This window comes from Mastomys coucha, unplaced genomic scaffold, assembly GCF_008632895.1.
Source record: "Mastomys coucha isolate ucsf_1 unplaced genomic scaffold, UCSF_Mcou_1 pScaffold3, whole genome shotgun sequence".
Lineage (NCBI taxonomy): Eukaryota > Metazoa > Chordata > Mammalia > Rodentia > Muridae > Mastomys > Mastomys coucha.
In genome coordinates, this window is record NW_022196909.1 from 12,579,913 (window position 1) to 12,591,288 (window position 11,376).

An 11,376-nucleotide genomic window follows, 5' to 3' on the forward strand; every position below is an offset into this window, starting at 1 on the left:
TGAATGTGAGCGTGAGTGTGTGTGAGTGTGTGTGTGTGTGTGTGTGTGTGTGTGTGAATATGAACATGAGTGAGTGTGTGTGAGAGTGAGTGAAAGAGCATGTTAGAGCGTGTGTGAGAGTGTAAGTGCATGTGAGAGAGAGGAAGTATGTGAGTGTGAATGTGTGTGTGAGAGAGTGATTATGTGCAAGCATGTATGTAAGAGTATGTGTGTGTGTGACCATGTGTGTGAGTATGAATGAATCTACATGATGTGTATAAGTATGTGTGAGTGTGAGTGTGTGTGTGAGAGAGAGAGACGGACAGACAGACACTGGGAACAGTCTGACATTAGTAGTTAAGTCACACATGGACAAACAATGGAGCTGTGTGGAATAATTCAGTGTTATCTCTTAGAAATAAGATGATGGGAATTTTATCTCTTCTCCAGATTGCTTGTTTAGAAGCGTTCCACACAGCTACCTTTATAGACATCAGAAAAAAACGTAAATAAAACTAATGTCTGAATTCACAGGCAATGCTTCTTTATAGTTTCTTTTTAAATTGCCCTTTTATTATTTTATGTGTATGGGTGCTTTGCCTGAATGCGGGTCTATGCACCGCATGCATGCTTGGTATTCTTGGAGACAAGAAGAGGGTATCAGGTCCTCTAGAACCAGAGTTACACAGGATTGTGAACCATCACGTGGGTGCTGGGAATTGAACCCTGGTCCTCTGGAAGAGGCTCGTAACCACTGAGCTATCCCTCCAAACCCCCAAAGCATCTTTTTTAGTGACTGCAGTAGGTGATTGCTGCAGACTCCGGGGCTTCCCAATTTACCCCTGGTCTTTTGCCCTTAAGAAATCCCAGAAGAGAAACCTCTAAAGTCTGTCTGAAGGATAATGTTAGGGCCAGCTGCCCTACCCACAATGCTGGTGAGCTGCAGGATTCTTCGCTGCAGGAAGTTGCTTGGGAGAGAGGCGCGAAAGCTAAGTTCTAGTGGAGGAGACAGTTGAATCTAGGCAGCGGTAACACTGGCTAGCCTCCAGCTGTTGTTTAGAGTGCTGATGCTCTGAGCCTGGGCATCCCCAACACGCTACATTTACATGTAGAATAATTTCCTGGTGTGGTTGAGAGCTTGAAACTCTGTTTCCTTGGCTTGCTAATGGTGACTCCCCTCATGGCCAGCCTTTTGTAACTAGCTAACTACAAGCGGGCTTCATCTATTTTAATGATCAGGGGCGGGAACGAAAACAAGAATAATATTTTATGACATGTGAAGATTATATGAAATTCAAGTTTTAGTGCCCATAAAGAAGTTTTATTGGGGCCCAGCCACACTCGTTTATTATGCATTAGCCGTGGCTGTTTCCCCAGGGAAAGAAATCAAAGGAGATTGCTGCAATCTTAAACCAAGGATGCTTTTCTAATCAAGATGTAAAAGTTAGGGGCCATAAAGAAAGAGACTGACAAATTTGTACCCACGAAAGTGTAAAGCGTAAACAAAGTTAACCCCATAAAACACAGCCATCAGGGTGGAGGTTCTGGGAAGAATCAGCCACGATGCCCAACAATGCCACTTCCGGCCACGGGTCCCACGCTCTTGACCAACCTTTCTCCTTTCTCATCTTTGTTACTTTAGAGATGGAGAGAAGGGCACATTACAGATGAGGGGTCTGAATGTCTCCTGTGGAGGGTGAGGCTGCCGTGACTCACCCACGTGCTTTCCAAAAGGAACCTGTGAGGACACCGTGCGCGTTTGCCTGACAACCTCCAGGGATGCCCCAGTGAGGAGCAAGATAACATCCGTCCCACCGACAGAATAGACCGTTCTCTTTCCACAGGCCTCTGAGGAGCCGGTGGAGGCTGTAAGAGAGTCCCTTGCTGGGAAAATAGGCTAAGTCACAAGTATGCAAAGTTTCTCTGAAATTTCAGACAGGTAAAAACGTCTCTTAAAAAAAAAATTAAAAATGACAGAGCTTGGGATGCAGCTCAGTGGGTGGAGTGCCTGATGACGTGAATCTGTGGACCTGAGCTCCAGATGTGAGTAAACTTGACATGTTGGCTTGTGTTTATGGTCTCAGTCCCTAGGAGGCGGAGGCAGGAGGATCAGAAGTTCAAGGGCATCGTTGGCTACATAGAAAGTTTGAAGCTAGCCTGGGTTATATGAGACACTGTCTCAAATTACTTAAAAAGGTGGAGATTTGCTGCAGGGAAAAGCTTCTAGACTTAAAAAGGAGCAATGACGGACCAGAGGCAGCAGAGAGACAGGGGAGAGACAGCGGAGAGACAGGGGAGAGACAGCAGAGAGACGGGGGAGAGTCAGGGGAGAGACAGCGGAGAGACAGGGGAGAGACAGGGGAGAGACAGCAGAGAGACAGGGGAGAGACAGCGGAGAGACAGGGGAGAGACAGCGGAGAGACAGGGGAAGGTATTTGGACACTGTGCAGCTAAGGAAGGGCTGGCACCCAAAAAACAGACAGGAGCAATAGCATGAATAAAAACCCAGCTTTAGAGCTGGAGAGATAGCTCAGCGGTTAAGAGCACTGACTGCTCTTCCGAAGGTCCTGAGTTCAAATCCCAGCAACCACATGGTGGCTCACAACCATCTCATAATGAGATCTGACCTCCTCTTCTGGGGTGTCTAAAGACAGCAACAGTGTACTTAGATATAATAATAAAGAAATCTTTGGGCTGGAGCGAGCAGAGGTCCTGAGTTCAATTCTCAGCAACCCCATGATGGCTCACAACTATCTGTACAGCTACAGTGTACTCATATACACAAAATAAATAAATAAATCTTTAAAAACAAAAACACGACTTTACAATGGCCAAAAACATGTTTCTTGCTCATGCTCTTAATCCCAGTATTCAGGTTGCAAAGGCAGGCAAGCAGATCTCTTAAGTTTGAAGCCAACCTGGTCTATAGAATGAGTTCCAAGACAGCCAGGGCTACACAGAGAAACCCTGTCTCGAAAAACAAAACAAAACAAAAAGGTGTTTCTCAAAAGAAGACGAAGGGGGGTGGGGGGGGCGACTCAGCACTCACGTGGCAGCTCACAACTGGTTATAACTCTAGTTCCAGAGATTTCAGCGCCCTCTTCTGGCTTCTATAGGTACCAGGCAACCATGTGATACCCATACATGCAAGCAAAACACCCACACACATAAAATAAAATAAAATAAAATAAAATAAAATAAAATAAAATAAAATAAAAACATCCAAAAAACAATTTGAAGAATCTCAGCAAATGATGGATGCACATGAAAAGGTGCATCCCCGTTATCAGGGAAATACAAGTGGGGACCACAAGGGATGCCACCTTACACTTGCTAGAATGGCCAAAGGGAGCTCATACCCCCAGGGTGGGGATGTTACTCAAAAGTAGCCATTTTAAAAAACAATATGGAGGGCTGGAGAGATGGCTCAGTTGTTAAGAGCACTGACTGCTCTTCTAGAGGTCCTGAGTTCAATTCCCAGCAACCACGTGGTGGCTCACAACCATCCGTAATGAGATCTGATACCCTCTTCTGGTATGTCTAAAGACAGTTACTCGAATAAATAAAATAAATAAATCTTATAAATAAAAAGCAATACGGAAGCTCCTTGGAAAGTTAGAAACTAAAACCAGAACTCCCGTGTGGCCCAACCATCCTGCTCCTGGTAATATATCCATCAAAACTGAGCATGTGGAAAAACATCCTCCCTCCCTTGTTCAGCACCGCCTTATTTGTGACGCAGAAACAACCCAAACACTCGTCAGCGTGGGAGTGGACAAAGAAAAAATGCGTGCACACAGTGGGATGCTACACTATCGGAAGGAGAAAACCTGTCATTTTGGAACTGGAAGTCACTGCACTGGGTGGGAGATAAATCAGAAAAACACGTACCATGTGATCTCCAGTGTGGAAGCTAAGGGGGAAAAGCCACTTTCCTAGACTCCGGAGAGCAGAAAGACTGAGTGGAAGAGAGACTGAGAAAGACAGATCTTGGCCAAAGGACCTGTTTGTTTGTTTGTTTGGTTTTTGTTTTTTGTTTTTTGTTTTTTTGAGACAGGGTTTCTCTGTATAGCTCTGGCTGTCCTGGAACTCACTCTGTAGACCAAGCTGGCCTCGAACTCAGAAATCTGCCTGCCTCTGCCTCCCAAGTGCTGGGATTAAAGGTGTGTGCCACCACATCCGGCCAGGGCCCATTTTTTGATAGAATAAATAAGTTTTAGTAATTTACTGTACTGATGATCATACCTAATGATTTTGTGTTATATATTTCTGTTCTAATTTGAACCTAAAGTGCTCCACGGGGACTGAGGAGATGCCTCAGGGGGTAAATACGTATAGCTGATGCTTGGTGTGCAGCATGGGGACCTGAGGTCAAATCGATAGCTTCTATGTAAAAAGCTGGGCATGGCTGCTCATGCACCTGCAACCCCAAGGCTAGAAGAATACAGACAGGATGGCTGGCACTTTCTGGCTGCCAGCCTAACTCCAAGTTCAGTGAGAGCCCGTCTCGGGGAACAAGGCAAAGTGTGATAATTCAAGACACAGATGTCCTTCTCTTACTTCCATGTCCCTGTATATTTAGACACACAAACACACACACACACACAAACACACACACACACATACACAAACACCTACATATACACACACACACAAACACACACATACACATACACAAACACACACGCACACACACACAAACACACATATATACACACATACACACACAAACACATACACATACACACACAAACACACACACATACACACACATATACACACACATACACACACATATACACACACAAACACACACAAATACACACATACACAAACACACACATATACACACATACACATGCACACATATACATACACAAACACACACACATACACACATATACATACATACACACACAAACACACACATATACACACATTCACACATACACACGAACACACACATACACAAACACACATATACACACACATACACACAAATACACACACAAACACACATATACACACACATTCACACACACACACGAACACACACACACACACCTCCCCACAGGTTTTTGTTCTGAATGTTAGTTTTCTGGCTGATGCTACTGTTTTGGGAAGCTGAAGAATTGATTCTAAGAGAGAGGCCCTGTGTGTCAGAAGCAGCTGTCCAGGGCCACGCCTTTGAAGGCTACACCCAGCCTGGCTCTCTCTGCTTTCCATTGCCTGGTGAACCAGCTTCCACTTCAAGCTCCCACTGTCCACGGTCGCTTCCTTAGCGTCCCCTCCATAACAGACAGAGACGTTCTGAGACCCTGAGCCAGCAGAAGCCCCTTCCTTCCTTAAATAATTTCTAGCAAGGGTACTGTGAGAAAAGTAGCCCCATCTCAAAACTCCCAAAGTGCAGACCTTTAACATTCTCACCACAAATAAAAGGAAAGTCTCTGGGAGGCATTGCCTATGCCTTGGACCGTTCCATAACAGATGAAACCATCAGGCTTTCCCATAAATAGCCACTATTATTTTGTTGATTTAAAAACTCTTTTAAAAGATTTATGTTTAGGCATCCTTTAGGAGGAAGTGGGCTGAGAGGGAACCTGGGGGGTCTCACTGTGCAGCCAGGCGGACCTATCTCAGTCTCCCCAGTAGCTGGGGTCACAGTCTCAGGCTATTCCTCCCCTAACTAGCTTGGGACCTCAGAGGCTGCCCAACCAAAATTTGCTGAGGTCATTTGACACTTGTCTACTAGAGAATTAAGAACAAGATCGGGCTCAACATTTTACAAGAAGTCCTCCTGCTGTTAGATGTTTGCTAAACCTTGGGTAGTGGGATCGGGAGAGGAACGCGATACTCAGCTCCCATTTCTTCCCGGGAGGGTGAGGGGATACTGACTGGCCTCAGCCCCAGCTCCTGCCCTAGCTGGCTTTGCAACTCAGGCAAGGTAGGCATGGGAGCCCACCCCAGTTCCCAGCTGTGTCTCTGGTGTCTGGCTCTGGGGTAGCACTTGGGACCCCTGGCCGGCAGCAAGCAGGCCAGCTCGGTGATACAATGACTAAGTTAGGGCTGGACCTAATCGCAGGCAGTCAGAGGCCTGCGACAGAGAGGAGAGTCCTTTTGGGATGAGAGAGCCTTTGGGATGCAGATGGAAGGCAGTTGTCTGACCCCGGGGCAGACTCTCCAGGTCAGCATTCTTCCCTTAGGAGAATCTCTGAGACCCTGAGGTCCCTCTCAAACCTTTCTGCCTTCCCTTAAGGCACTGCCTACCTCCAGCAAACTCCTAAAAGGCCTCAACGAAGGTTCCCAGGACGCTGAGTAGAGCTGGAGTTTCAGATAAATCAAACTTTTATCAGGAGATATGGATCCCAGATGTCACTCCGGGCCCCTGAGAGGATTTAGTTGTCTGCTTGGATTTCTTATGTCACTACACCTTATTTTTCTCTGCCTGGCAACCTGTCCTACCCGGTGTAGGACAGATGCGACCTGCGTTGCTGCTCACGTTGTCACTTCCCACCCCCACCCCCATCCTCACCCCCAGAGAAGGCACCCACTCACCATATCGACATCGGTACTGACAGACTCCATTCTTCCCTCCCAGCAGCTCCATGAAGGAATCCACATAGCTGTTGACAGACTCGAAGCTGCCCCGCAGCTGCCTCAGGCCCCAGTCAGAGTAGGACTCCTCTTCCTTGGGGCTGGGGTCACTCTGAGCCAGGCTGCCTGCCAGGCCAAGCCATAGGAGGAAGAAGACGCAGAGCAGCTTCATCTTGAACGCACCAGTAGAACCTCGCTGCTGCTCTGGTCCCCAACCCCAGCCAGGGTCCCAGGACGCCCCGGGGACACACACAGCCCCGTGTCCGGGCTTATCGGAACATTCAGTCTGTGTTCCCCAGAGGTGGACTTTAAACACAGCCATGGAGGCTGGGAGCCGATCCGAGCGATTAGAGAGGACAAAGGTGAAACCGTGGGAGGGGCTGTATGAGGATGGCCCAAGAGGGGACTTCCCAGTGGACCCCAAAGCGCTGGAGGGGGTGCCTACACGCTCTGCTGGGGGGAAGGGAACCCCGGGATTCGCCAGTACACTTGGGCACCCTAGGCTTCTGGACTGCAGAGCTAGTCCCAAGATCTCAGCCACACCCCTGAACCACTTCCTCCTGTCCTTCTATACCTGCCCTGGGGAGGCCCATGAGGGTGTGTGCGCGAGACTCCTGCAGCCCTACTGGGGTCACCTTCACCAGTAGTCAGGTTATCAGGGGGCTAAAATCCAAGTGTGCTTTAGTGGAAGTTCAGGTTTCGAGACCAGTTTCAAGGCTGGGTCCCTCCTTGTCTCTAGCTCAAATCCTTCCATCTGGCAAAGGTCTTGCTATCCTCCCAGGGATGAGTCCATTTCCGAATCTGCAGGGTGTCTCTTTATACTCAGAGCTGTATCCTGGGATTCCCTGGGGCCTACAGGATGGCCCTAGGTCTCTTCTGGGAACACTCAGCCCTGGTGGTGATTCCTTCGCCCAACCCCCTTTTTGACAGATAAAAGTCCAGGCTGCTATCAGAAAGCCTGTTTGAGATTCCAAGCTCTGAGATTGCTCACCGGAATCCAGTGTTTGCCCGTCACTCTCAGTGTAGTTTGCTCTTGGTCACATGAAAAAATACCTATAAAAATCACCAGTCTGGGAAATGACACCGCTATGGACCATGTAACCGTTCATCTGCTTTCTCAGAGGTCAGGAAAGCCACGTAGAAAATATTAAATACAACAACATCCTCATTAGAGGTAAGAAACGTGCTCACCTAAAGATTTAAAGTCCAGGAAGTGTAGTGGTTAAAATGCATTTCTGGTGTGCACCATTATTGTGTGACAAGAAAGCTTTTCTTGGGCAACCACGCCACTGGTATTTAAAGCACTTACACATTCTGAACTAGTCTCTTGTCTGTCTCTCTTTCCCGGTCTCTCTCTGACTTCCTTCCTATTTCTCTATGTCTATCTCTCTAGGTGTCTGTCTCCCTCTCTCCCTCCCTCCACACATTTACACGTATTCTGTTAGGCAAGGTTGAAATTTTTATTTGAGGAGTAAGAAATTAGGCAGAGGTTAAATGACTTCTTACTTAGGTCCCCTGTCAGGTCAAGGCAGGGCCAGGGCCATAACTGAAGAGATCATAGCAAAACAGAACCATGAGTCTCTTTCTCCCAAAAGTAAAGCGAACCGGGAGGGGGGGGGCATGGCTCAGTGGAGGACCACTTGCCTAGTGTGTGCAATGCTTTCGAGTGTGTTTGGGGAAGGGGGTGCGCATGTGAGTATAGGAACCTGTAGAGGCTGGGGGATGCCCTGGAGCGGGAGGATGGGGGTCAACTGATATAGGTGTCTGGAACTAAACTCAGGCCTCTGTAAAAGCAGTATGAGCTCTTAACTATTAAACCCTGATATTTTTTTCCCCTTAAAAAAGTCTTTCTTTGCCTTCTGGCTTCCATCTGTGCCCAGAGGTGACCCTGTGCCACAGCTTTCCATACCCATATCCTGCCCAGAGAGAGCTGGTCTATCAGGAGTATTGACCCACAGGCTTACAGGAGAGACAAGCCACAATCAGAGACAGACAGACCAGCTAACACCAGAGATAACCGGATGGCAAGAAGCAAGGACAAGAACACAAGCAACAGAAACCAAGGCTGCTTGGCATCATCAGAACCCAGTTCTCCCACCACAGTGAGCCCTGGATACCCCTAGTCCTCCCTCCCCCTGTTTTCCTGTCTCATGTTTTCTATTTTCCCCATTCCCTACATGTACCCACCCCACCACCCACGCCCTCTATGGCACTTTTCCTTGCTTCCAGATCTTACCAGGCATTCCAATGTAATCACCTTTCAAAGTTTAAGCTAAGAATCACGTAGGAGAGACAACACATGCTGTTTGATTTTTCTGGGCCTGACTTACCTCACTCAGTGCAAATCCTTTCCGCTCTGTGTATGCATGTGTTTCTTGATATTTATCGGTTGACAGTCCAGGAGGCCAATTCTATTTCCTACCTAGTGTGAATAAAGCATCAATGAACATGAATCTACAAGGATTCTGAAGTAGGATGTAGTCTTTTGTGTACATGACCAGGAGTGCCATAGCTGGGTCATGTGTTGGGTGTTCTTAGTTTTTGGGGGTGCCCCAGACTGATTTCCACAGTGATGCTAATGTACACGTGCACCCTGTTAGTGTGTTAAGTTTGTCTGGGCTAGAGAAATGGCTCAGCAGAAATGGCCGCTCTTCCAGAGGACCAGGATTTGACTCTCCACACCCACATAGTGGCTCATAATCATCTGTAACGCCAGTGCCAGGAGGTACAACACCCTTCTCTGTCCTGCACAGGCACTGACCGCACCCAAGGGACACAGACATACATGCAGGCAACACACACATACTATATATAAAATTAAAAGTGAATTAAAGGCTTTCTTTCTGCTTATATCCGTGTGTGTTTGTTTTAGTTTTCTCCATGATGCCCTGAGGAACATGGAACCTCAAAGAAGTTTTCATATGTATTCCCTTGATGGTTAAAACTCTCGAGTTTTAAAAGTATTCATTGGTTTTCTTCTGAGAATTCTCTGTTCAATTCTATAGGTTTTTTTTGTTTTTGTTTTTGTTTTGTTTTGTTTTTTGTTTTGTTTTTGTTTTTATTTTTGTTTTTTTTTGAGACAGGGTTTCTCTTTGTAGCCCTGACTGTCCTGGAACTCACTCTGTAGACCAGGCTGGCCTCAAACTCAAAAATCCGCCTGCCTCTGCCTCGCAAGTGCTGGGATTAAAGGCGTGCACCACCACCGCCCTGCTCTTTAGGTCATTTTTAATTGGGTCGCTTGCTATATTGGTGTTTCATGTTCTTTGTACATCCTAGATAACAAAAGTCTTCTTTTGTCTTATAGACCGGCCCTTCGCTTGATTGACAGTTTCATTTGCCATACAGAAGACGTCTAGTCCCAGGAGCTCCCACCTGTTAGTTATTGCTCTTCCTGTGTTGTTGGAGTCCTAGTCAGAAAGGCTTCACCCTTGCCTATTTCTTGAAGCACGCTCCCAATGTTTTCCTCTAGGAGTTTCAGAGTGCCTGGTCACATGTTGAGGCCCTTGGTGCATTTGGAGTTGAGTTTGTATAAGACATAAGGATCTGGTTCCATTCTTCTTCACGTTGATGTCAAGTTGCCCCAGCACCATTTGGAGACATGGCTATCTTTTCTCCAGGGCAGCTTTTGAATATTTGTCTTGTTACACTCGTGGCCATGTAAGCTTGTATCTGCATCCTCTATGCCATTGATCTGGGTGTTTGTGCTGGTACCGAGCTGTTCTTATGGTGCTGGATCTGTGGCATGACTTGGAATCAGATACGATGATATCTTCAGCTGTGGTCATTTGGCTCACAGGTGCTTTGGCTATCAGGGCCTTTTGTGAGTCCATCTGAACTTTAAGATTATTATTTTTTTCTATGTCATAAAGGGTGGCCCAGAACTTTTTATTGAGATTTCATTAAACTTGGAGATTGCTTTGGGTAGGATGGCTGTTTTCATGGGGTTAACTTTCCTGACTCCTGAGTGTGGGAAGGTCTTTCCATCCTCTAGTGTCTTCTATCATTTCTTAAACTTTTCATTGTAGAAGTCTTTTGCTTCCTTGGTTTGTGCATGTGTTATGTTATGTGAGGATGTTTTTGTTTAAATCCCAGGTACGGGATATGGGGTTGCTTCTGTTTGTCCACAGCCACTAACTAGGACTATTAACTAGGAGGAGGCATGACATTTGTCAGCTGGAGATAGTTTAATTCTGGGGACTCTGGAGAGGGAGTAAATGCCAGAGAGGGATAGAGGCTATTTGAAGAAAAGAGAGAAAGAAGAGGAGGAAGAGTAGAAAGAGGAGGAGGAGGAGGAAGAGGAATAAGAGGAGGAGGAGGAAGAAGAGGAGGGAGAAGAGGAGGAAGAAGGAGAAGAGGAGGAGGAGGCTGCTGTTGATCCCTGCTGATCCTGGTTGTTGTTATTGTGGTTTGATAAGAAGAAGCCGGAGATATACTGATGACACAGATTGGACTTGCCCCAAGGAACTGAGCATCCCTAAGCAGCGGGAAGTAGTCTATTTTGTTGGCTGAAAGAGATCTATGCTTCCCTTTCCCCTCTAACCTTCTTTCTCTCCTACCCAGTGTTGCAGGGTTGGAAGGGATTAGGGGGGAATAAAGGTTGGAAGGGAGTTAGAGATATAAGAACCTAATAAGATAGTATTAAAAATAGCCAGGCAGTGGTGGTGCATGCCTTTCATCCCAGCACTTGGGAAGCAGAAGCAGGCAGATTTCTGAGTTTGAGCCCAGCCTGGTCTAGAGAGTGAGTTCTAGGACAGCCAGGGCTACACAGAGAAACCCTGTCTTGAAAAACAAAAACAAACAAAC

At 46.8% G+C, this 11,376-nt stretch overlaps 1 protein-coding gene across 2 annotated transcripts in view; it reads right to left on the reverse strand.

Moving 5' to 3' along the window:
• Positions 1-6,850, reverse strand: part of Pla2g12b (phospholipase A2 group XIIB) — a 24,037-nt gene extending 17,187 nt beyond the window's left edge. Inside the window, exon 1 of one of the 2 annotated variants that reach the window (XM_031346877.1) lies at positions 6,535-6,850. In XM_031346877.1, coding sequence (XP_031202737.1) covers positions 6,535-6,745 — 211 coding nt within the window. In that variant the 5' untranslated portion in view covers positions 6,746-6,850. The remainder of the gene's footprint in view (positions 1-6,534) is intronic. The other variant, XM_031346878.1, reaches the window with a different exon arrangement.
• Positions 6,851-11,376: the final 4,526 nt, after the last annotated feature.